At 43.4% G+C, this 26,196-nt stretch overlaps 2 protein-coding genes across 2 annotated transcripts in view; both read left to right on the top strand.

Annotated features, from left to right (window-relative positions):
* Window positions 1-216: 216 nt before the first annotated feature.
* On the top strand, window positions 217-19,056 carry enpp1 (ectonucleotide pyrophosphatase/phosphodiesterase 1; the record flags this gene model as incomplete). Its single annotated transcript, XM_083688838.1, has 25 exons — window positions 217-354; window positions 2,536-2,608; window positions 2,990-3,115; window positions 4,397-4,522; window positions 5,329-5,392; window positions 6,800-6,897; window positions 6,994-7,073; window positions 7,648-7,767; window positions 8,835-8,944; window positions 9,112-9,177; window positions 9,327-9,399; window positions 9,892-10,000; window positions 11,338-11,469; window positions 11,590-11,621; window positions 11,768-11,895; window positions 12,709-12,778; window positions 13,783-13,870; window positions 14,372-14,556; window positions 14,802-14,841; window positions 14,965-15,125; window positions 15,726-15,861; window positions 16,096-16,170; window positions 17,548-17,680; window positions 17,845-17,989; window positions 18,255-19,056. The coding sequence occupies 25 exons, from the start codon at window positions 217-219 to the stop codon at window positions 18,405-18,407; spliced, it is 2,661 nt and encodes an 886-aa protein (XP_083544964.1). The 3' UTR covers window positions 18,408-19,056.
* Window positions 19,057-22,728: 3,672 nt separating this feature from the next.
* The window catches only part of sytl3 (synaptotagmin-like 3), a gene marked incomplete at its 5' end in the record, with an annotated part of 5,861 nt that continues 2,393 nt past the window's right edge, over window positions 22,729-26,196 (top strand). Inside the window, 10 exons of the mRNA XM_083688841.1 lie at window positions 22,729-22,826; window positions 23,149-23,364; window positions 23,593-23,660; window positions 23,996-24,047; window positions 24,354-24,420; window positions 24,562-24,634; window positions 25,065-25,195; window positions 25,416-25,538; window positions 25,743-25,915; window positions 26,003-26,105. Coding sequence (XP_083544967.1) covers window positions 22,729-22,826; window positions 23,149-23,364; window positions 23,593-23,660; window positions 23,996-24,047; window positions 24,354-24,420; window positions 24,562-24,634; window positions 25,065-25,195; window positions 25,416-25,538; window positions 25,743-25,915; window positions 26,003-26,105 — 1,104 coding nt within the window. The remainder of the gene's footprint in view (window positions 22,827-23,148; window positions 23,365-23,592; window positions 23,661-23,995; window positions 24,048-24,353; window positions 24,421-24,561; window positions 24,635-25,064; window positions 25,196-25,415; window positions 25,539-25,742; window positions 25,916-26,002; window positions 26,106-26,196) is intronic.

Raw genomic sequence — 26,196 nt, 5'->3', positions numbered from 1 at the left:
ACGCGGGAGTGGTGGTGGGTGAGAGGCGGACTGACCGTGGCTTCCGCGCCATAGGTACTTTTCACTACATTATAATAGGCATTGCGAACTTGGCAAACTTCGAGAGAAGTCAAGAGATGAAAAAGAAGGCGGTTCTTCATTGAGACCTACAAAGTCCACAGGCAAAGAGGGTAAGACTTATTCTCAAGAACGAGATCTTGCCTAGTCTTCTACAGAATGGAAATATCCAAAGGCGATGACCGTTCGACCGAGCATGCTGCCACTTTACTAGGGTCGCCAGGTCTGGACAATCAGATGAGATACAGTGAGCAGGGTAGGAAGAAGACTTCTAACAACTGCAGAATCATCATCGGGGTGAGTGGTCTTTGTTAACTTGTCGATTTCAGTAAGGAAAATATCAAGTTTATCAACGCTTCTCCTTTTACTGGCGGATGAAGTGAAGTTGTTAAGGGCATCGCAATTCATCGCTGTCACATTTATTTCCAGATATAATGTTGCAGCTTCAAAGCTCTTTCAACGGATTTGAAGGCATGCCATATTTTTGTTAAATTATTAATAGCACTTTAGGCCTTTTCTGATTTCTTCAAACTACAAGTGGAATAGCCTGTGGAAAGCAAGCAGGCGTATAGCCGTAGTCCATTATCAACATACCACATTTTTATATAAAAGGTAAATTAACTCTGAATCCGGCATAATGCTGCGCAGCCACACAGACTGGTCATTGCATTTGAATCAAGATTTTATGGTTGAACCTGAACCTGAACCCCAAGCACCTGTATGCCTGCCAGACAGTTAAGCCGTTGAGTTTGAGGTTACAGTGATCTGCAATTATCCTCGGACGTTCAAGAATGTTACGGTTACGACAACCGCGCAATGTCGCAACACTTGAGGCTTGCATGTGGACAACATCGTTCTGTCAATGACTTAACTTTGTCCCAGTGAACGAGATTAGGCATGAATCAACTTTCATTCAGCAAGCAACGGCTTGGAGTTGTGAAATATGACTACACATGGTAATGTTAGAGTACGTTACTGTACCATAAACTCACCCAATTAGTGGGTTCCTGCAACATGTTGTATCAAGCAGCTGCTCATTGGAGAGTCAACACGTAGGCCTATGCTGATAAAATACAGTTTTAAAAGGCTTACAATTGGCTTAAAAAAGCCTTTGAAAGCCTTTGCTTTACCTGCACAGTTTAGAGAAACATGTTTGGGTTTCCAACATACTGGCTTCTGACCAGTAGGTTTTCACCAGACTGTGTGTTTGCTTTCTTGGTCCTCAGTGAGGGAGCCATGGCTACCCAAGAACACACACACACACACACACACACACACACACACACACACACACACACACACACACACACACACACACACACCTGAGTGAAAGCTGAGAGAAATGAAAATATATACACTTGAGCACACTTTATATTTTCATTATATGAATGAGGAGGAATAATCTCTACCAGTCAGATCACACAGAGATTCCAAGAGAGAAATCCAACCCGTGAACCCTCTTTATATGTCAAGCTCTTGATTATGGGGTTTTAACCCACAATGAAAGAGTTCTGTGCCAATAAGATACTACCCGTAATCTCAATATGCCCTGTTAGAACCTATTAGGACTCTAAAGCTGAGGCGATAAGACCGCTGGATATGAGCTGTCTTCGTTTAAACCTCTGTTCCAGCCTTTGAACCGCCCGTCTAATTACATACCCCATGCCCCTGCCTTGCATCCTTCCCTGGGCAAGGAGACCCATCAGCCAGTGGCGGAGAAGAGCTACATTATGATCCGGTTGGACTCCTTAATTACAGAGGCCAATATACAGTACTCAGATGTGGAGAATGCCAGTTTTATTTCTACACTGAGGAGTTTTCCATTTGAATGGAACTGATTAAAGGGGCACTTCACCTCAGGTTAACGCACGGTGAAGTGCCCCTTTAAAACACCATACAACTCGTGTACAGAGAAAAGACAAACCGTAGTCTGTTTTTTTGTTTCGCTCAACACAAAACCCAGCTGGATGGTTTTTCCTAATAAGCTGAATGCCGACGGCATACTGTAGCGAATCAACGCTGCACAAGGCACATGCCGTCAAAGAGTGGTGTCAAATGTCTCTTTATCACACACAATACTTTTCTGTGGTGCTGTAAGTGAAGTCACTTGGCAATTCCACTTTACTAGCCTCACTAACAGTGCATGTGAAAGTCATTAAAATCCATGTACACAATATAAAAAAGCCACACAATAAGCTCCAGAAGATTGAATTCTTGGCAAGAGTTAAACATAAATAATAAATCAGACATGATCAAGTGAGTAGAGCACACTCGGAGAGTTGATTTGATAATAAAAGGAATCCAAAAGTCTACAACACTTTTAAAAGATGGCTCATCAGAAAGTTATAGTTTGGAATGGCCTCCCTCTGAGCAAACTGCTGACTTTATTATGTTATGTTAATGTGTTCACATTATGTTCGCATTAATACTGTACTGTACACATGAGTAATTTTCTGACTTGTCCCTTTTTGCCATTAGGTGCTGTTGCTGTGCTTGCTGATTGTCATCCTTGCTGTGGTGTTTGCTTTTAAGCAGCGCTGTGATGTGAAAGGTACAGTTTCAAGTTCAAACAACTGTCTTTGTGGCTCATTTCTGGCTCTTAGTGTTTGGCTGCTTTGCAAAACTGACCAATTACTGTAAGACCAAACAAACCACCATTATCATTGTGAGCTCTCCCAGACAATGGACCTCTTTCAGGCAAGAATAGAAATCAACATCAATCATCAATAGAAAACAACTTCTGAGATCTAGTCTTTTGATTTTTCGCATTTCCCTCCAAGTTAATTTCAATAGGCTCCAATGTTTTTTCAACCATTTTGACTCAGATGTACTTAACTGTGGTTAATCTTACCTAGTTGTTTTAATCTGTCAAATGACCCTAGTTATTCTAAGTAATCGTTCACCTTTTTACCATATGCCCCTCCCCCTGTAGTGACCAGTTGTAAGAACAGGTGTGTGACTGGGAGCAAGGACAAGTCTGCGTCGTGCCACTGTGACCCGTCCTGTGAGGACGCGGGAACCTGCTGTCTGGACTACGAGGAGGTGTGTTTAGAGCCCAGTAAGTGCTAGCTACAGTACTTCATGCGCCTTAGAAACTTTACACCAGAGGTATTTAGAGCAGAAGAGCAGAGGTCAAGTTGCTGACCCACTACTACGATATCATTAGCCTGGTGTGTGTGTGTGTGTGTGTGTGTGTGTGTGTGTGTGTGTGTGTGTGTGTGTGTGTGTGTGTGTGTGTGTGTGTGTGTGTGTGTGTGTGTGTGTGTGTGTGTGTGTGTGTGTGTGTGTGTGTGTGTGTGTGTGTGTGTGTGTGTGTGTGTGTGTGTGTGTGTGTGTGTGTGTGTGTGTGTGCGTGCGTGCGTGCGCGCGCGCGCGTGTGTGTATGAATGAGGTGTGCACAAGATAAAGATGTTCTCTGTTCTCTATAAGACATCATAAACACAATTGTTCATTTGACTGGAATGTCAACTGGGTGGCATGTTGACTCTAGCAAGAGACTAAGTGGGATAAACAGAGTCCAACTGGTAAGCTGTGGGCAGAAGCGTGTGAGTGTCATCACCGATGGAAACCACAGTGTCCAAAATACCCCTTTGCCATTTTAGGAGACACAGCCCGTGTTGGTCGCTGTGGTCAGCCGTCCCTTGCCTGGGAGTGGTGCTGACATTCTCTGCTGTGTAGTTTCCCGGTGCACTGACTGTGGTGCCACATGTGTTTCCACATTTCCTCCAAGAGAGCCCAGAGAGGCCCCTTCCAGGGGTGTGGGAGTGGGAGTGTTTTTTCCCATGGATGACTAGTGTACACAACAGCCCGTCTCCTAGCCTGTCAGACAGAGCATCCCGCTGTAAGAACGTCCAGTTGACCACGGTCCAAACTACACTAATGGTCGAAAGGGGAAGGAGGGAGACTGCTCTCTCATAGACACGCTAAAGAATCCCGGTTGTCTCCAGCCGAGACAGTACCACATGGTCTGTGAAGAGGTGCTCTGTAGACTCAGACTTGCAGCTAGTAGTGACATTTAGAGTAGGCTGGTTTGTGTTTTCCGGTTGGCATGTGGTTGGGAGGCCACATACCAACAGTGTAGGTCTGGATGTATTCCATTGAGTCACTTGCATTTGTGTAGTAGTCTGAGAGGATTAAAAAAACAGTTTTACCTCAAAGACGGTGTGGTTGGTTTCTAGAAGCAGGAGTGGTGTAACTGTGGAGTTTATCCTCATATGACTTTCCTACATACCGTGTTCTTGCACACGCACGCACACACACACACACACACACACACACCTCTCTCTCTTTTTTCTCCCTCGTAAACACTACTCCCTCTCTCTCTCCGTCTCCCCACCAGATCAGCACTGGACCTGTTCTAAATTCCGCTGCGGTGAGGAGAGGTTGGCCAATAGCCTGTGCTTCTGCTCTGAGGACTGTGTGAAGGCGGGAGACTGCTGTGCTAACTACAACAGTGTCTGCAAGGGTAAAAACGCACAGATTAAACCAACCCCAGGACAACCTCGGTTGTACAAAGTCTACATAGCCTGTTCACCAAGTGCTTGGTCCTTACGGCATCGTGGTTTGATAATGATTGATGTTTGTGCGAGGAAAATAAGGCCTACCAAAGGTCAGGAGGTTTGTTTCCATAGAAAAGATATCACATTCCTATCACATTTGCATTTGAACTCTGTGTGTGTATACTACAACTGATTCTCCCTCCTCCTGAAATTGGCTAAGATATGATTGCGTGTTGTTGTGTGTTTCCTCTGCACTTTGAGATCAGACTCACCCAGATAAACCTGCATGTCTGTTATCTGATGTGTGTACAGCATGTGTTGATTTTGGTCTTTCTCTTTTCTAGCTCCCCAGTGTGGTGGAATTTCCCCCAACCCCAGCATAAGAATCCCTCAGTCGTACACTGTCCTTGGTCACCTCATGAATGCTTAGAGTCTCCCATCCACATTTCAAGGCCCATATAACGCCATTCAGTTGACATCATACCTGCTCTAACGCCTTAATAACACCGTGCCACACAGTAACACACGGTCGTATCCGCTTGCGTTCGCCTTTCTTTGGCTTGCTTTAGCCTAAGCAGTCCTAACGCAAATGCTGGCCTCATTCTTTGTGACACAGTAGATTGTTTGTACCCTATTTTCATAGTTGTTAGACTGTATGTAGACTTGACGTGCTCTGTTCAGTAGTTAGAGTTCCATCAGCTTTAGTGTGTGTTCCTAAGGAACTTATCTAAGCTGTGATGATGTCATCACTGACGATGTCGGTCTTTTCCAGTGGGAGGGAAGACCTGGTTAGAGGAGGAGTGTGAGGACATCCAAACACCACAATGTCCTGCTGGGTAATATCGTTTTTTTTTCCCATAACCACTGTACTGTCGTTACTCTGTAAGAGCAAACACACTTTGTACCCTTTTTAAACACACAGTCTGATGATAATATCTAGTTGAATGTTGAACTTGGAGGCCCAGCAGTTAGGTTAAGGACCACCTTGATTGAAAGGACTTTATACATAAACTGTTGTTGAGTGCTCTAACTGTAGACTACTGCAAATAACAGTGTAGTCTGTGAGTCCAGACAAAAACAATGTACTGCATTCAAGTTTAGGTCATTTGCTATGTTTGTAAATGTTTGCTACTTTAAATTGTGAGAGGAAAACAGGATTAACCCAAACCCATTACTCCTGTCTTTTATGATAGAGCTGTTTGAGTGCAGATGTTCAGGCCACAGTGGAAAAGTGTACTGTCTATATGGAAACTGGAATAATGAGGCTTTATATTGGATACACATGTATGGAAGTGTGTGTGTGTGTGTGTGTGTGTGTGTGTGTGTGTGTGTGTGTGTGTGTGTGTGTGTGTGTGTGTGTGTGTGTGTGTGTGTGTGTGTGTGTGTGTGTGTGTGTGTGGTTGTAGTTGTAGTTGTAGTTGTAGTAGTAAGGGTGTGACCCTAGACTCATGACACTATGGAAAAGTAAACTACGGGTTTCTCTTGAAGCCATTTTTAGTCTTTCCAATAATGAATGTTGTTTACTTTTTTTTTTTTTTTTTTTTTTTCGTTACTCATTCTCATGTTTTTCTTTTGTTGTTTTTTTTTTTTTGGGGGGGGGGGGGGGTTCTATTGGCTGTAACTTCAGTTTAGGGTTTCCTTTATGAGTGGTTAGTCTTCACAGGGAAACACAGGAATATCTTCTGAAACTACCCTCTCTGTCTTAATGTATATTGATATTGTAGAAGTTTAATATGCCTATTACTAAACCACAGAGAACCTAAAATAACCCTAATATACCCTATACTGTACCTATCCTCCATTTGGCTTTGTTAGCGATAGAAGGGAAAAGAGAGAGACAAGGCCAACAGTTGAGTAAAATCTGGCTTTATTGTTGAGTTGTTTTTCTGTTGATGAGGGAAGGGGAAAGTTCGGAGAAAGGGGAAACTCTGTTTTTACCCACTGAAGCCTTTGATTCATCTTGGGATGTCGCCACAAGTCCTCTTCCTGTCCTGCCACACGTGTCTGTGTGGGCTGAATCCTGCTTCTCCTTCTCACTCAGTCTGTTCACGTCCCTCCAGTCAAAGAGCAGCTTTGTGTTTCCCCACACAGACCTACTGTACGGCCCTGCTACTGTAACATCTCCACTGTACCAGAGTTAGACTCATGTTTCCCAGTGATGCATTATTCCATTTCCACAAGGGTTTCTAAATGTACCTCAATACACTCATTCTCTCTCTTCTTCTTTGTTTTTCCACCCCCAGTTTTTCCAAACCCCCTCTGATCCTGGTGTCTATGGATGGGTTCCGGGCGGGGTATTTAAAGGCCTATGCCAGTCTCCTTCCAGTCATCAGCAAATTACGTGAGTAACTAAACACCTCATTGTTTGCTGATGACATCCACTGTTTTTTTTTTCTTAGTTATAACCTAAGTTTGATTTCACCTCTTTGTATTTCAGGCAACTGTGGCACCTCCACCCCGTATATGAGACCAGCCTATCCCACCAAGACCTTCCCCAATCACTACACCTTAGTGACTGTAAGTGTGGTGGTCCTCGGAAATCAGAGCTGTATACCCCAATAGTCTGGTCAAGAGCTGTATACCCCAATAGTCTGGTCAAGAGCTGTATACCCCAATAGTTTATTTCCCCTCTAGCTTCCATTGCCACATGCTATACTTTATTGGGTCCACTTCATCAAAACATATGTCTTTTATGTTTTATTGTATGTCTTATTTGTGAATCCTGTTGATCAGATGCTATCACTTAGCTTAGTTACAGTACAGCTGTGTAATGAAGAAGAAAGGCGCTCCTGTGGTGGTGTGCTGTCTTCCTTGACACACACTCCTGAGGAGGAGGAGAAACCACTGGTGGGATGAGCAGCTCCCGGCTGTGATTACAGCTCTGCTGGATTAACACCCGTTTTAATTAGCAGCCACACTTCTCTTTCAACACAGGGAGGGTTAACCTGTGGCTCTGTCTGTTTGAAGAGGCCTGTGACACAGTGAAGGCAGATAGGATTATACCTGTTAGTCCTGTTAGTATGTAAACTCAACCACAAAGTGTGTGTGTGTGTGTGTGTGTGTGTGTGTGTGTGTGTGTCAATCCCTGCAGGGTCTCTATCCTGAGTCCCATGGAATTGTGGATAACAAGATGTACGACGTGACCCGAAATGCCACCTTCAGTCTAAAAGTGTCTGAGAAGTTCAACTCAAAATGGTATCAAGGAGAACCCGTGAGTGGATACATTGGATTATACATATGTGAATCTCTGCTCCTAGTTAGTTTATTGGTACAGCTCCTAGTGTTTGGAGAAATTGGACTTGTGACCTACAGAGTGCAGCTTTGGATCACATTGGGTGAATTCTTGTAGCTTGAGAAAGCCTGAGACAGTGCTTCTTCAGCCAACATTTTCTTCCCCTAACAATAAACTGGAAAAATCATGAATGAATAACATTTAGTGTTTGTTTAAGGACATTTCCCAGCACCATGTCGTGTCACTGAAAAAAAACATGAAATGACTTAGAACTGAGCCTTTAACATTCTGCTTTGTTCTCTTACTTAACTCATCCGAGCTCTAAATCTAAACAAGGGATATTGACAGGCTGTATACAGTAATATAAAGCGATAGCATACTTAAATGCAAGATATATTAATGATTGGTTGGGAACAGTACTTGTGGTGCTTTGATCATGATGTTCTGTATATGTTGTAATTAGCTTTCCATGAATTGTGCAAGGCACTTGTTTTGCTGACAGCCCTCAGCTTTATCTTTATCTCTATCTGAATCGCTCCCCATAATATGCCTCTTGAAATAATTATGGATTCTGCCTCCGCAAAATGACAGCTTGCGAGAGTTGTGGACAGGGCTTGTTAAGACGCTCTGTGGCTTGGAGTGAAATGGGAGGCCCCCTAAAGGCCATTCTTCTAGTTTGTGACAGACGGTCCTGTTGAGATCGTAGGTACTGTACTGAACGTATGTCTCTCTCCAGGAAAAAAGAGGCAGCTTCCCAGAATCAAAACCGCGCCATTAGTGCACACTTTGTCTTCATGTTGTTTAATCGATAAACCAAAATGGATCACGCTCTCCGCATCATATGTGCTCATATAGTCCTCTCAGTAAATAACCTTAAGTAGTATTATTGATGAACACATTCACTGTGATTAGATTAGATTTGTTTGTTTTGTTGGGGGGGGGGCTTTATCTGTAATGGATAAAGCAATGCTGCTCTGATATATGAAGATAGATAAGCATTTAGTGTCTGTTTTTTTGCTCTTAATGCACATTTGCTTTCTCTCTAGATCTGGCTGACTGCCACAAACAACAACCTGAAGTCAGGCACCTTCTTCTGGCCTGGCTCAGATGTAGCAATCAAAGGTGTATTCCCAAACTTCTACAAAAAGTATAATAGGTAAGAGACTGTTACATAATACGTTAATTAAATAATTCCTGTGTTATGTTTGTGGTCCTTTGTGGACAGGTGGTGAGTAGTTTGCCACCACATAGATTTGATTAAATGTTTCTGTTGAATATCATTTAGGAATAACTTAAGATATCCATTGTGATACTTTCTCCCAGGACCATCTCGTTTGAGAAAAGAATCTCAACCATATTTGAATGGCTAAGTTACCCCCAAGGTGAAAGGTATGCAGTATACAGTATACTTTTCTACCATTTTGTATCATCATTTTTCCGATCATAACTTTGTAAGAAAGGCCACCCACTTACAGTGTGTCTCTTGCATTTGGACGGTACTCTTGCACCTACCCTTTGTGTCCTAATGTCGTCTTTAGGCCCGATTTCTACACTTTGTACTTGGAGGAACCAGATGCTGCAGGCCATCGCTATGGACCAATGAGCAGTCAGGTTAGCCCTGTCTACCGATTAAACTGACCAATCCAGTGAGCAGTAGTTTATAAATAACAAATCAGACACAGCCAAGACTCGGTAGAAGCAACAAAGCAGTCACACATAAAGAAACAGCTGTGTTATATATTATCTATGAGCTTTTAAATTAAACAATGGAGTAATAAATAACTAACAATATATCTTAAAAAATAGCAACAGCATGATTAATAGATAACTTTGTATCCTATAAAAACAGTTAATGCACTACATTTTTAAACAGTTTAATCCAGTGTCAGGGATGTGTTTGATAACAGGGCATATTGGTGAAATATTGTGTGTGGTCTCGTGAAAAGATATACTGTAGGGCCATTAATTTCTTTTCTTATCAGGAGAAAATTCAATTTTTTTTTCTTCCTTTTTTTAACATTCTTTCCTAGTTTGGTCACTTGGTCAGGAAAAGCTCCAGGCCCTAACTGTTACTATAATGCATTAATGCCTGTGTGTTTGCAGGTGATTGAGGCCCTGCTGAATGTGGACAGGCTGATGGGAATGCTGATGGAGGGTCTCAAACAGAGGAGCCTGCACCGCTGTGTCAATCTGGTTGTCCTGTCTGACCACGGTAAGCTCAATGTTGCCACAAATGACACACACTCACACACACACACACACACACACACACACATACACACACACACACACACTCACTCACACACACACACACACACACACACACACACACACACACACACACACACACACACAGACACACACACACACTCTGTAGCCTACTCTCTTTCATGACAGTGCTGTAAATCATGTGGATCCACCACTAATCTGAACGAGCTGGTCTGTATAAGTATGGAGCTGCTCTTGGAAAACAGCAGAATTACTTCCCGTCTGTGTTTGTCCATTCTGCTTTCCAAGACAGTAGTGCATTGTAAAAACACGGCATTGTAAAAACAATGCTTTACTTTTCACAGGGAGCATATCTGCCAGCAAAACAATTGTAAACATCTCTTGGCTCTTGTGAGACACAAATACAGTAACTGTATGTCTCCTAACTGTAGCGCTGCAGCATTGTTCAGTGGCCTCTGCTCAGGCTCTCCATTATGGGGGCGTTCGGAGGCCAACTGTCAGCTACAATGTTTGCTTGGCCGAGTCACAGCACCTGTTGCTGGAGGAGACTAACACGCAGGAGCGAAAGCTGCTGAAGAACAAGGTGGAGTGTGAACAGTCGGGATTCACAAGTGTGGAAGAGATCTTCCTTCCAACTGGCAGAGAGGCAGGGCAGCGTGAGGAAGAGATGCTCGGAAAATCTGCAGAGGGCGTGCGTCTCGTCTTGTAATTAGACATGCAAAGGATAAGGGAAATTAAATGAATGTGGCTCATGCCGCTGCTCAAGTGTCCTTGTAATAAGCTCCCCATCATACGCGCTGTAATTTGGAAGTCAGGTTTTAAATCTTAACAAATGACTGGTTGTTAATGGCCGGTGGCATTTACAGTAGAACTAACCCTAACCCCAAATAGGAATGATTCAAGTTATGCCATGCATACTGTATGTTGAATGTATGCATACTGTATGCATACTGTATGCTCCTTGTCATGAAAAGGCTGTATTTGATTGTCGGTGAGATAAACGTCTGCGGTTGAAAATGAAGTGATTTTGAAATCATGGATAGAATCCTAATAACAATAGCCAATGCTTCTTATTTGAAGGAAACATTATGTTCAGATACAGTATAAATCTCTCTTTGTGTGGCGGAAGCTTTTCCTTCTGCTCTCTGAAATCTGGTACAGATAATAGAGGGTAAATATTGTGCTGTTTGGAGTCACATACTGTACTGTCCTCTACTACAATCTAGTCTCTCCTCTGCGCTCTTCTTGGTTCTCATATCACTCTGCAGAGTTGACAGAAACAACAATAATGGTGACTGTTTTTAACTGTTGTTTGTGTAGGGATGGAGGAGGCCTCTTGCAAGAAGGCTGCGTACGTCGCCTCCTACCAGGACAACATTGATGACTTCACCGTCATCCAAGGACCTGCCGCACGCATACGACCCAAACGCCTCCCTGAGGACTTCTACTCCTGTGAGTTCCACGTGATAACGGGTCACTTCCCAACTGCCATCGTCCTTCTTCCTGCCATTAAGTTTCAGTGCCTTCACCCTTGGGTTGTGTCTGATGCTTCCCCTCTTTTCACCTCTCCAGTCGACTATGAAGGCCTGGTGAAGAACCTGTCGGTATGTGAAGTATTTGAATGCCCTGGTGACTTCTGTGTACATAAGATGAATGAGAAAAGGATCTGCTAGCTTTAGCTCATGTTAAACAAGCACCCCCCCTCTGCCCTGCATTGATCCTCCCCCCTCTCTGTCTGTGTGTTTTGAAGTGCAGGAGCCCTGACCAGCCGATGAGGCCCTACCTTAAAGAGCAACTCCCCAAACGGATGCACTTCGCCAACAACCTGCGCATCGAGAGGGCCCATCTGTACATGAAGCCTGGCTGGCAGGCAGCACTGTAGGTCAACAGAACTGCACAATTTCTATGGCAGTGACTTAATACCAAAGCAATTGTTGTAGTTTTAAAGTTCTATAACTACATGCAGTTTTTCATTCACTCTATTTGTTTTGTCATTGAGCTAAACTGTGGTAAGACCCATATTGTCCTTACATGCACTTTTAAACCAGTTGGTGGTACTGGGCAAAGGATAATCCACTTGAATAGACTTTTGATACAGTTTACTGTCCTTGATATTATTTTGGCAAGAGGACATTCAAATGATGTTTCTAGACCCTAATATGGCCCTAGAATTCTTAACAGCGGTCACAAACAGTATGAACAGCGCTAGTTTATAGATTGAACAGAAAGGCTGTGAATTAACAGAATGGGCTGCGATTAGATTAGGCTAATTTAGTTGCCTGGGCAGCTTTTATTTGTGCCTTCCTAATGTTCTGGGCTGTCTTGATTGATGTGGGAGATTGGTAATGAAGGCTGTTCCCTGTGTATATGGTTGCCACAGTTAAGAGGTTTAGATGGTGAGAGAGAAAGGCCATTTTGTTTGGTGTTATATACAGCTGTCAGACTGGCGATTTATAATTCTCAGTGAGTGTGTGTGTGTCTGTGTGTGTGTGTGTGTGTGTGTGTGTGTGTGTGTGTGTGTGTGTGTGTGTGTACGTACGTACGTACGTGTGTATGTGTGTACGTGCATGTGCAAGTGCTTGTGCGCGCGTGTGTGTGCGTGTGTGTGCGTGTGTCTGTGTGTGTGTGCTCCAGTGTGCACGTCTGGAGATACTAATGGACTGTCACTTTTTTATCTCTCTTCTTCCACAGCCAGTCTAAGGAAATCAAGTACTGCAGCGGCGGATTCCATGGCTCGGATAACGTCTTCAAGAACATGCAGGTCAGGGGGAGAGGGCTGTCTGTGTGTCAACTGATACCCTGTATGCCACTACAACATGCCCGCTTTGCCAACAACAGACGCAAAGAAACCCATCATAAAATACTGTAACTAAATATCAGCTTCACCAATAGCCTGGATGGTTACTGTACTACTGTATACTGTACATTGAAGGGAGTACATAGAGAATACACAATCCACTAACAGTGTTTGATTCAGATCTGGTGATGAGGCTCTATGAAGCTCTATAGTGGAGCCAGAATAGCTCCTAACATTGTTTCAGCCAGATGGAGCTGGTGCTGAACCCGGAGAGAACATGTGAGCTTTATGAAGAGAGATCAGGCTGGCTCCTCTCAGGCTGAGCCTTTACTGTTCGCTCCCAAAATAATCCAGCTGAAATTCCAGCACCTACACTGTCTACCCTGTGGGTTTGTTTTGTTTCCCTATGGGGCTGTATTTACTAGATGTCTCCCTGGCATCTCCGTGTTAGCCGTTTATGATAGGTCTGTGCATGTTTTCGTCCGTGGTCGGCCCCGGAATTTTACCTTGGTATAATTAGCTAACAAAGTTACACACTTCTCTAAAAAAACAGGTGAATGAGCTAAATAACAGTCTGTGCTGAAAATATCTTGACGGCGTCTGGACAGAGGAAGGGAAACAAAGTGTTTCACAAAGCAGACAACGTCATCTATTTAGTTAGTAGCCGTCCACATTCAGGGTTCATCTTATGGTTACTTTAGTTGCTTTAACCTTTTGGGGGGTAATTCAACTCCCAAGCTGTTTACTTTTAGCTACTGTATTCGTATTCAAATGTTTGCACAAGGCCTGTTTATGGGATTGACGTCTATGGAGGTGGAGGGAAAGTATTGTTCACTAGTACGTAGCTCTCTAGGTCACCCTTAGTTTGTCTAAGGTGCAATACAGTTTTAACAATGTCTATTCTACTGTTATGAATAGCATGTCTCATCTGTATAATGTCGATTTGTTTTGATATTTGCTTTTTTCAGACCATTTTCATTGGTTATGGACCAGGATTGAAATACAAGACCGTTGTTCCACCTTTTGAAAACATTGAAGTTTACAACCTCCTGTGTGGTAAGCCACTGTACTTTGTCATTCGACAGGGGGACCAAGATGGCTTTTCTGTAAGTCAGACATGCTCTATAACATGCTACACATGCATGCCTCTAATCATTGCCTACGGGATAAGTCTCAAATTGGGCTTGCTGTTTTTTCTTAATGATTGTTACATATGAATCATTACAAACTCATTTCATGGAGGATGTTTGTGGAGGTAAAGGTCATGAACACCAGGACATTCACTCTACCATTAACCCCTCTGGCCTGTTTGCCTAGGAAAGTGAGAATACCTCCTAATTTCCGTCATATTGTAATACGATTAAAAGGGGATTTTATAATGTCCTAGGTGCAACCCAAGGTTATACATAGATCCCCTGCTGAAGAAAAAAAACTGTAGGGCCAATACTGCACCTCCCGTCTGCATGGCACACACCCACACCACAGTGCTGCTGACACAACTAACTAAGGAACAACTAAATAAAACAATTTTGTCATTGTTATCTGATATCTTGTCAGATTTACTGGACATCCCCCCTGCTCGTAACAACGGGACCCATGGCAGTCTGAACCACCTCCTGAAGAGCCCTCCCCACCTCCCGGTGTACCCTGCAGAGCTCTCCCACGACACGCCCTGCGAGGCCAAGGGACCCGCTCCCTCAAACGACCTGGGCTGCACATGCAGCTCCCGCACCAAGGCAGGGGTACGAACCTGTCACCTATGTTGGGGGGGGGGGGGCTGGGGCTCAAACCCACTGAGGGAGCAGGCGTGGGGAAGGGGTTGAGTTAAGTGTCCATTCTCATTGAAACTGGGAAGTCCGACTGACTGGGGTATCATCCTAGTAATTCTGTGCAAAATCGTGGTGGGAATTGACATGTTTCTGAGGAGCAATTGAACACAGCAACAGATGAGACATGTTTGCATAATATACTGAATTATCTGTTTCAGGAGAAGACTATGAACAAACAGCTCATCAAGACTAATTCTAGTGAGTACATGTGAATGTGGCATGTAATTGCAGTGGCTTTTTCAATAAGCGTCACATAACAACCCAGTGGGCGTAATTGATCTATTTCTCTTTTTCATTGTTTTTAATCATTCGCCCCCTCAGGTTCCAGAGCCGAGCTTCGTCATCTCCACCTCCCATACGGAACCCCTCGAGTCCTCCAGGAGAACGCTAACTACTGTCTCCTCCACCAGGCTGACTACATCAACGGCTACAGCAAGGCCCTTCTCATGCCGTTATGGGTCGCCTATACAATTACGCCACTGGTGAGTGAGTCCATGCTCTGGCTTTTTCTTTTATGTCTAAAGATAGACGTTTCTTTTCGTATGAGAAGCAACCATATGCGTGGTTAGCTCTTGGCTGGGACATTAATGGAGGTTGTAAAATATGTGCTGTGTAAGCTAGGCTGTGTAGAGCAGGGTCGGGCCTGGCAGTAGATCTTCTCCGCTCGTGCTGGCTTTCACAGCTCTTGTGTTAGTCATTATGTGGTGGAACCTCAACGTAAATCACAACTTATTGGTCAAAGAGAAAACGTTTTCCTGGTACATCTTTACTTTGTATCTCCCTGTCTTTATCTCTAGCTCTATGTCCCTCTCTATTCCATTACTCTCTTGTCTAAAACCCATTCGAAGAAAAAGAAGGAAACTAGATGATAAACTTTTTGGGATCTCGAAGGTACACCCCAAGCAGAAAAGCACTGTCACTATGTCGGCCTAATTACACAGTGAGAATGGAATTAAGCCAACAGAACAGCTAACATATCATATACTAGAATTGTTGCACTGGCCGATGGCCCAGGCCCTCTGACCTAGCCTCTCTCTATGTATCCCTCTCTCCCTCTCTCCCTCTCTCCCTCTCTCCCTCAGATCGATGTCCAGCCACTGAGTCCAGAAACAGAGGCGTGTGTGCGTGCAGACGTACGTGTCCCGTCGCCCGCAAGCCAGATGTGCCTCAGATATAGAGACGACCCTGCCCTGTCCTATGGCCTGCTGCATCCCCCTAGTGAGTGTGTGGGTGTGGCTACACCCCCATCCGCGACCCCACCTACCTACCCCCACATTACTGTACATGCTTACAGATGTCCCATCTGTCACATATGCACGCCCCTACCAGCTGTGTGTGTGTGTGTGTGTGTGTGTGTGTGTGTGTGTGTGTGTGTAAGTGTAATATATTTTAATATTTGTAAAAAAAAAAAATTATCATGAAATAACCCTCCTCCATTGTTTCTATCTGCAGATCTGAGTGTCAATGGGCCTGAGGTTGATTCACTAATCACCAGCAACATGGCGCCAATGTTTCCTGCCTTCAAAGGTGAGCAGATTCAGCCAGTTGGCAGATATTCCCTGGCAATGGGGGCTGATGGTCTTGAATACTTCACAGTTGCTACAACATTGTACAACATCTGCATGATGTCTTAGCGACCCAATCAGTCTTCTGGAAGTAGGATTTCTCAGTCGAGCTTAGGAGCAGACATCATCATGTCATGTCATGTCTTGTTTAACGTTCACTGACACATGTTTTTCTCATAGGAGGACTAATGGTTCTACAATGGTTTCTCAAATGAGTCATATATATTTTGTGCTGTCATCAAGCTCAGTTCCCAGAATTTGCCACAATTACATATGAATTGTTCCCACTGAAACATTTAATAACCTCAGCATGGAGGTCTAGCTGCTGAGATAACATAGGCCGTTTATCTAACTAAGCCGTTTTTGTTGAAACACAAGCAACGGTTTTGTTGAAGGAATCTGCTGACTCCCCTGTGGACATTGACCAAAGCTGTAGATTTAGGAACATACTTATTGTCCAGCCAACCTGAGTTATTTCAAATGGTCTCCATCTGACAGCTACAAATCTGAATTCATATTTGAATCTAGCCAAAGTAGTAACAGGGAGGCATTGGTTCAGCAGACAGGCCATCATTGTGTCTGGGGGACAGTTGTGAAGTCCTGGATAAGGGAGGTTTGGGCCAACCTTATAAACAGGTAGAAATCACTGTAAAACCCTGCGAGTTGGTCCTGGTCCTAATAGGCTCTGTCATTGTTTGATTGTTTAATTGCCATTCTAGACATGTTGAATAGTTGGAACAAAAGCAAGTAAGAAAAAAGTAAGTATGGGGGAACTGTAGTAAAGTAATTAGGACTTTTATTTTTTTAAATGATAAAAGCCACAATCTCACTCCCTTTTGCACTCGGTGCTTGGCCTAAGTAGATTGGAATCCATTTAACAATTTGTGGTTATTCAAATGAAATATACCATATCATGTGTTGCTTAATACAGAAAAAGGGTGTTCTTGACTTTCACAACTGTGGGTGAACTGTGGGCTGCAGCGATATGAGTTTTAGGCTCCTTGGTGTCGAGCCTGTAGTTGCACTCTGATGTGAAATAGTGAATACCCCAGTACATAGTCACACCAACGTGGTTTGGATGATACAATATTGTGTTCCCCTGTGGTTAAGGTGAGATAAGAAAATGGTTGTGTTTTTATTTTTGTTGTTGGGTGTGGACAAAGATAGATGAATACAGTATCTGTTCATCACCAAGTGTGTTTTATGAGGTTCACCCAGCAAATCCTCTGTGAATACCCTGACAGACACTGCCCTCTGGTGGCACAGTTGAGGCATACACACATATAGTCTTATATTTATTTCATCATATGTGCTTACTGATAGTACCCTATACTTGCAGATATTTGGACCTACTTCCACAATATCCTCATACTGAAATACTCCCAGCAGCTGAATGGAGTCAACATTATGAGTGGACCGATATTTGACAAAGACTACGACGGGAAGTTTGATGCTCCCACAGCAACCACAGCGTAAGTCTATCTTTCACACACAGCCAAGGACAAAGAGCGGTTTGTCTCACCTACATGTTTTATCTACTGGCAATAAGAAACAAATGATTACAGTTGTTGTGTCTTTGTTGTATCTTAGTATTGACCTTCCCCTGTGTCATTTGTTTTGCCTGTGTGTCCTGCAGGAATGAGGCTCCACTCCCCACACATTTCTTTGTGATCCTGACCAGCTGTGGGAACAAGACCTTCACTCCTGACGACTGTCAGGGTCCTCTGGAGGCCCAGTCCTTTATCCTCCCCCACAGACCTGACCACACAGAGAGCTGCGCTGTGAGTAACCCACTCTGTCTGTCTGTTCTCCCACTCCTTCCTATAGAGGTCTGCTGTTCACCTGAAACACCACTGTGGAACAAAATATGACTAAGAAAGGATGAGATCTTGTCTCGTCTAGCTGTTTTTGCAAAGATGCCCCAATTGACTGTTTGTGAAAGGACCTCTTGGGTTGTTACTACATAGTAATTAACAGAAACCAACCATACGGCACAGTAGGTGTCACTGTTGATACCCCCTCTATGTTCTTCTCCTGTCTCCTCAGAATGGATCGGACTTCCAGTGGGTCCAGGAGTGGGCCCAGTTCCACGCTGCACGGGTCCGAGACATAGAACTCTTGACAGGGCTCAGCTTCTACCACGACAGGATATCAGTGGCTGAAACACTACAGCTCAAGACATTTTTACAGACTTTTTAATATCCAAAACATTAGACACAACGAAAGGCATCTTGTCAAAAATAATTGTATGGGTCTGAATGATAGACCTTCTGTCCATTTTGGACTTTGGACCTACCGAGGGGTTTACCAGAACCCTGCACCAAAGAAGTCATTACATCTATGTATGGCTCTGCTTAACTCAACAACTATCTTTCATCTTAGAAAGAGAGGGAGAACAAAAGAAGAAAACCACATTTTTCACCATTGGAATTCTATTTATACTACCGCACACAAGTGATTTTAATAGATGGAACATTTCAGGAAACCTCAGACATTCTGGAATTGTTTGTTTCAGTCATTAGCTATGAGACTCCTGCCAATTCCGAGTCAGATGTCAGAGATTCAGAGAGTTGGCTGCAATATGGAGTGTGGAAGCCTAAAATGAGAATTTAGTCAAAGGAAGACTGGGAAACCACATATTCCACATCCATCATTCTCAAGGTCCCACTTGCCAAATGCTCTTGTAATTTAGTTTGATTATATTATTTTGTAATTTGTTTATATCAATGTTTTTATATATTGTGTGTTTTTACATATTGTGTATTTTTATTGATCTCTTACTGTAATTGTCAGGATTTTGCTGTAAGTTGTTATGGACAACAAGTTGATTAAATGCTCGACAGGACTATTTGACTGTACAGTGTGTGTGTGTGGGTGTGTGGTGTGTGTGTGTGTGTGTGTGTGTGTGTGTGTGTGTGTGTGTGTGTGTGTGTGTGTGTACCTTGGGTCATGCTTCTGTTTAATGTAAAATCAAGAGCAGCATTCAGATGACAGATAAGGTGGATACAAATGTAGTTAGCTGAACTTCCATTGGGAAGCAACACAGCGAAGAGCTTTGCTTTTCTCCTCTCGTTTGTCCACAGTTGAAAGAGTACTCCCCAGTTCTTCAGCTGTGTGTTTGTTCATGTACTAGGTCAAGGTCACTGTAACATGGATTTGACATTGATGGCCCCAAGAATTTCCCCCTAGAGTGGCAAACATGATTTCCTTTCATGACAGTCAGTAATGGCAGCTACAGTGTGTGTTCACAATTTCACATAAGGAATGGTCTGGAATGACATCATCATCCTTTTTATAACACATCTCCCTCATGGGATTCAATCAACACTGCCCAGTTGTACAGAAAGAGGGTACTGTTGACTTCAACAAAGGAAAACAAAGTCTTCCAGGCTGAAGAAATTGCAGTCCAGATTAACAATCACACCGTTGCTCTGTCAGGCAGGCAGTTTTTTGTTATGTAGGAAGGAAGGAAGGAAGGAAGGAAGGAAGGAAGCAGAAAATTAGGTTTCCACCCCTGTTGCTCTCTGTACATAAAAACCTGCCTCATTCACAGAGCACCCACTCATAGAGCACTGCGGCCTCAGAGGTAAGACCCTGCGTTCATCTGAATCTCCGTCATATTAGTTTGGGTTTCTGGGGGTTTCTTAGAGGATGTGACAAGATGCCATGCCTGAGAATGCAGCATGTACAGTAACTGTTTGTCAGCAAGAGGAATTATATGTTGTATTTGTCTAAGTAATAATTGACAGGACAATTTAAGGACTGACAAGATGGCCAACAAGGGCTATCCCCTCAACACCTCTCTTGGTCTCTTGATAACCCTGGTATTGCTGGACTATGACTAGTAGTCACTTTCATTCTCAGAAGTTATGCTCAGCATATTGTCTGCTGGTCCTGTCTCTTTGGTTATAGCTACTGCAGTTTCAGTAAGCCCAGCTGTCTTACCAATGTTGTTTAGCTTGTGAGTAGGTTAGTAAGTCATGTTTACATTTGTGATAAAATCACTCCTTGACAAATGACCAAGAGCATGTCAAATGTAAAGGGAGGAATTGTCTTAATTGCATGTTTTAATTGCTCTCATTCTGAATCAACTGCATAAGCATTAGGTTACTATTCAGTAGTCGTTTTATCTTGGCTGTTTTATCTGGAGTATGTAGCTAATCTGGGGTGACTAGAAAATGAGGTGGTACTTTGTCAAAGCCATACCTGTGACAGTCCTGTTACGGATCATGCCCTTATCATGCAAGGCAGTGACTTCAAAGAGGAATGATATGACTAAGTTCTGCAAGTGCTGATGTTGTCCTTGCGATAAACCCAGACCCTTATCCTAATTCTAGGTTATTATCACATTTTACACACGTCCGCTGTGTCGTGCGTCGTGTTCAGAGAGTTCAATAGACGTACTGTAGATGCTCCCCTCAGTGTGTAATGTTATCGTTTTTTAAATGTTATCGTTTTTAAAGATATGTGCGAGCACGGGGTTATCAGTGAGACAGGTCGGGTTGCACAAAGAGTCTGACGTGGAGTAGACTACCTCTCAGCTGACCAAACATAGCAGAACCAGAGGGGTGACACAGCTGTGTGTTTGGACCATTTGTCCAGACAATAGGGTCAGACCTCAAATCAATGGCGTTTTTCAATAGAGGAACAGATCAATGGTTCCAAAGAGTCAGGCAGACCTCAACCACATGCTATCTATTAGAGGCCAGGGGGGTTTTATTTGGTAGCTGCTGTGGGCTGTGGGCTGTGGGGCTGGAACGTGGGAATCCCTGATGCTCTCCGCTTCTCTCTGCCAGAGTTGAGTAAGACATGTGTCAGTTTTGTGCTAAGTAAGGTCATCCAGGAAATGACTATCTTGCAGGAAGATGTGTCAGGGGGCTTTGTAAGAGTACGTGTGTGTTCTCACGCCTGGTAGCCAGCGTATGTGGTCCAACAGATGAAGTCAGGTGTCATCTTCCTGTCATTGCTGTGGTGGGCTGCTTTCAGCTCACCATTCATTCTCAGAAATAATGTCATCATCATCATGATCACTAACCACGCCCGACATGAATCACAGTGGTCTGCTTGTACCGGTAACGATGCAATTACTTAACTTTTAGTTTGACAAGACATTCTTCACAGCAAAAAAAACAGACTTTTGTATTTTGCATTGCATTGCCTCTCAAAGGTTGCTATGCAAATGTTATCAAAGTCAGACTTGGCAAACCAATGCTGCAGTTGAAAAACAGCTCTTGAAAATTTTACAAGCACTAATTGAATTCCCCACACAGCAGAGAAGCATTGTGGAGGAGATGTTTGTTTTAAAGTAGCCTTGTCATGCTATCATACATCTACAGTGGGTTTTCTCACTCCAAACCATCTTAAAACCTTTGGAAAAAGCCTTTACCAAGTGATTGAATGAAATAAATGTATTCAATTTCATATAACAAACCATTTGTACCGACAAGCCTGTTTAGCCACAGTAGGACAAAATACAGAGGACAGACATACTGTACAATATAACTGCTGCTTCTACAGGCCGGCCAGCCTAATCACATCTGACACTGATTGTTTACAGTGGCCTCCTGCTGCTCTGGATAGTACCAAAGACAGGCCATTATCTACCAACAACAGGGTGGCATTCAGCTACCGATAAGCCTCCTTCCCCGTTTCTCTCCATACTTTGTCCTCTCCCTCAAGCATAAATACACTCACTCGGTGGAGGGAAAAAAAAAGGAGAACAGAATCAGCCATCAATAATGCAGGGGTTGGCATTTGGGTGTGTTTGGTGGCCCTGCCTTCACAGGAGCATCACAGGCTGCAGTAGCAGCAGTAGTGGTGGGTACGTCAGAAGGTAGAGGCAGCTACTGTAGCTGTGGCAGAAGCAATGGATGAGGGATGTGGTCGGACCGAATGTGATTTACTATTCTGAGCAAAGCACTGTGACATTGACGTCGCAGCGAATGCCAGGGGGTTTATGTGCGTATAACCAGGAGCTGGGAGGCAGGACAAGTGTTATGTCCAAAAGATGGGCCTGATAGCACTATGTATATGATATGTTTATTCTGTAGGTTTTCTACTTTTCTGCCTCTGTGGCCTGGGGGAAGGATACTGACTGTGAGAGTTTCTTTGCTGAATGCCTGCTCTGTTTTGTCTTAGTGGTCACTGCCTAAGAGGTCTTCAAGGTCTTCACCTGCCCCTGAGAAGAGGAACCTTGCAACCAGGTCAGAGTTCACTCTCCCCGTGTGGCTGGACATCAGAGCTGAAACGTTGAGATCAATCCAAATCGAGGGCTCTGACGTAGCTGGAGCTTCTGTAAAAAAAAAAAAATCGTGACGGGGAGTTGGGATAGCTGATACTGACCTTCAGCCTACTCTCATTCCATGAACGAGTGAAGACCCCAGGCTGGTAAAAGCATCTGGTATCCAATAGAGAAATAGATTGATAGAAAGGGAGGAGAGCGAAAAAGAGACAGAGAAGGAGAGTGCGGACGAGAGAAGAAGATTACAGAGTGGGAGCGAGACAGAGACATTTCTTCAAGATGGATCTGAGTCTGCTCCAAGCTCTGGACAGAGAGAAGGTTCTGGAGGTTCTCCAGAGGGACAAGATGCTGCGCACTATGGAGGAGGAGAGGATCAGGTAAACAATGTCACTTTATTATATTATAACACCCTCATGCAAAGCTTTTCACTTTTTACTGTATGAATATTTCACATGAGAGTGTCTGTGGAGACTACAGACAGATACAGTGACATGAAAACATGAACGACTGCTGCTCCTCAAAATATGTGTTCCGAACAGTACAGTAATTGATCTATCCATTATACTAGTGTGAGGTAGTCAATTTGAATGAATGCCCGAAACCAAGGACTTTGATGAAAATGTGATGAAAATAGGTCTGTAAGTGTAGTACAGTTGTTGCGGCATCTCCATGATGATCTCCATCCCACTAACATCACAGGAGGTTGAAGTCGGAGCTGCAGGACATCAGGAGGAAGGGCGCCAAGAGTTTCTCCAGGCAGTACAGCGAGAGGACGTGTGCCCGCTGTCAGAGACCGCTGGGAAAGTTCTGGAACTCTGGCGCGGTGTGTTGCGGCTGTAGCCATCGCATCTGTAACAAGTGCCGCGTGGGCGTGTCCGCTCTGAGCTGGAAGTGTACAGTCTGCCACGCCTACAGGTGGGCTATCAGAGGCGTGTCCGCACTTTTGACATGAGTGTCATACCTATGACATCACTAGTATGCCATTGTTATAAAACACACTTTAAATCAGTGCTGTAACTGATTGCTACTGTTATAGGTTCGTGTATCTAAAAAAATCACACACACCATCATCAGTGATGGGTTAATACCATTATAATAGAAATATGTAGATTGAAGTTCAATGCAGTTCTTTGCTCTTCTCAGGGAGGTTAAAATTAGGTCAGGAGAATGGTTCTTGGAGGAGAAGGCAAAGAAATTTCCAGCTGATACAGGTTTGTGTCAAATACTCCTGCTATTGACATTGTGTATATTCTCTGTTCATTAACCCATTATTCATAATGTATGCCCTATAAATCCTGAAAATACAGAGTACTTTTCAGAGTATACATGATTGATATGTATTTGCATTTTTTTGCTGTGCAAAGCCTACAGTAGCCATGTCAGCTGCCATATGAATGGCTTTGAGCACTACTTTGACTGAATAATACATTATTGCTGTCGGCCAAGACATTACCCTTGAGACTGGCAGAGAGTCCAGAGCAGTAATATTTGATAATGTTTCTAGTGTTGGCAGTTGGGGCTATAACAATATTATTTAACTTTACAGAGATGCATGAGACTATTGGGGAGAAACTCTTGAAGTCCTACCAGAGATTGAGGTGAGCTAATGCCAGTTTTCATTTAATGCAGGGATATCTCTGTGGAATATCATTTGTGGAATATAATCTGATATGGATACAAATACATACAGTGCCCTGCGTAAGTAATGGGACAGTGAAGCATTTGTTCTTCTTTCGGCTCTACACTCAAATGCAGCGGGTAGCCCTACACGTGTGCAGCATATTTCATACAGTATCATAAGAGAATGTTTGTTAAAAAACAGTGACGGGGGTCTGATAAAAGCTATGAAATGTTGAGTCCCATAAACTTCAAATTGCACTCTGTGTGTGTGTCTTGTCTTCCAGTTATATAGCCGTTGTGCCACCAACCCCTCCACCCTATTACCATGGTCAATATTTCAGCCAATCAGGGGTAAAGTAAAATAGACATGTTCACCCTTTCTTGTGTTTGTTAAACCACATTACCTATAATATAGTATAATTTTGTCTCTATCATACATACGACTGTATGTACAGTATTAGCAACTAATTAAGGCGATTATTTGATTTCTAGGGACTGAAAAACTCCAAACCTTTCACAAAGTCCATGGAGGACCTAATGGTTTCATTCACTAGCCACATCAAAAGTAAGCAACTATTTTGAGTATTGAAGGATCATAGGCCTCTGGCCAAACCAGGGTTCTTAATGTAGTCAGGCTCCTCTATTAAGTGGTGGGAGAGCACTTATTACGTTTCTCTGTTAAGTGGTGTGAGAGCTCTCATTACGTTTTAACACACACACACACACACACACACACAAGTAATTTGTAGATGATCATCCAAAACAGGATATGTCAACAGTTGCACATTTCCTCTGTTATCATAAGCCTTATCATAATTTGTTGATAAGACACCCCTTGTGCTCATTCATCAGAGCTGAAGAAACCGCACCTAAGCAGCATGATAAGATATGATATCTTAGTGTGGCTCATTTGCAAGCAGAAACATTAGACATGGAAAGAGAGTCAGTATCTGAGCAGTAGCTGATGAGTGTGCATCACACCTTTCTGATTGCAGAGATCTCTAAGTCTCAGAATGATGTTCGAGGCGACCAGGCCCTGCTGACGGTCGACAACAACAAGCGACAGAGCACCTGTAAGGATCGTAAAAAAAGCCTGTCCGACACACACATCAACAAAACCATCAAAGTAAGAGAGACAAGTGAAACACTCCACACATCACAACATCAGCTGTGTCAAAACGTGTCAAAGAAGTCACCACATGTAAAGGTTTCAGCAAAACCCCTGAGATAGAAGCGCTGCATGTACATGTTCAAAACCACAAGAGAGAAGGGAAAGTACTGCATGTCACAATGTTTACCTTATTGTAGCTGACTGACTTTAATGGAGACAACTTCTCTCTCCATAGCTAAACAAAGTCCCCAGTCTTCCCAACCTGTTCAAGAAGAGCAAGGATAGTGACCAGGAGGGGTCCTCGACCGGACCAGAGGAGGACGTGTCCTTAGGGTCAGAGTACTCAGGGGGAAAGAGGGTGAGTGGGAACAAAGAACAAAGGAAGGAAGGAAAAAAAAAAAAAGTTTAAACGTTTGTGCAACAGCAGCGTCCTATGACTGATCTCAACACCAGATGATTGCGTTGATGTCATAGCTTGTGGAGAACCTAGACAACACATCAAAAACACAATAAACATGGATCAAGGATTGTCAAATGAATTGTGATATCTATTTTCCCACAGGGCAGTAGCAGTAGTACAAGCACAGAGTGGGGCCTGTATGAGAACAACACTAGTGTGACAGGAGAGTTGGAGCTGGCCATCACCTTCAACAAGAACACTTCCTATCTGGAGATCACAGTCAGTGCCTGTAGAAACCTGACCTATGGAGATTTGAAGAGGAAGAAGTGTCACCCGTGAGTATTAAACAAGACACCAGCTAAATATTCTGTTGTGACACTGTATCAGTTTTCAAATTATGTGTGTCTTACCTTATTGTACAGGTATGTCAAGATCTACCTTCTACCAGAAAAGACTCAAAGCAGTAAACTGAAGACAACGATCAAGAGGAACACAACAGATCCAAATTATAATGAGGTTTTACAGGTGAGGGGAGAAACTGACCTAGCAAGAACAGCAATACGCTACAGACTGAAAATATGGTGTTGTAGATTCATCCATGTATTATTGTGTTTTC

Source organism: Argentina silus (genome assembly GCF_951799395.1).
Source record: "Argentina silus genome assembly, chromosome: 17".
NCBI lineage: Eukaryota > Metazoa > Chordata > Actinopteri > Argentiniformes > Argentinidae > Argentina > Argentina silus.
Note: the sequence above shows the minus strand (reverse complement) of the source record. Positions and strands in the feature narration are given on the sequence as shown.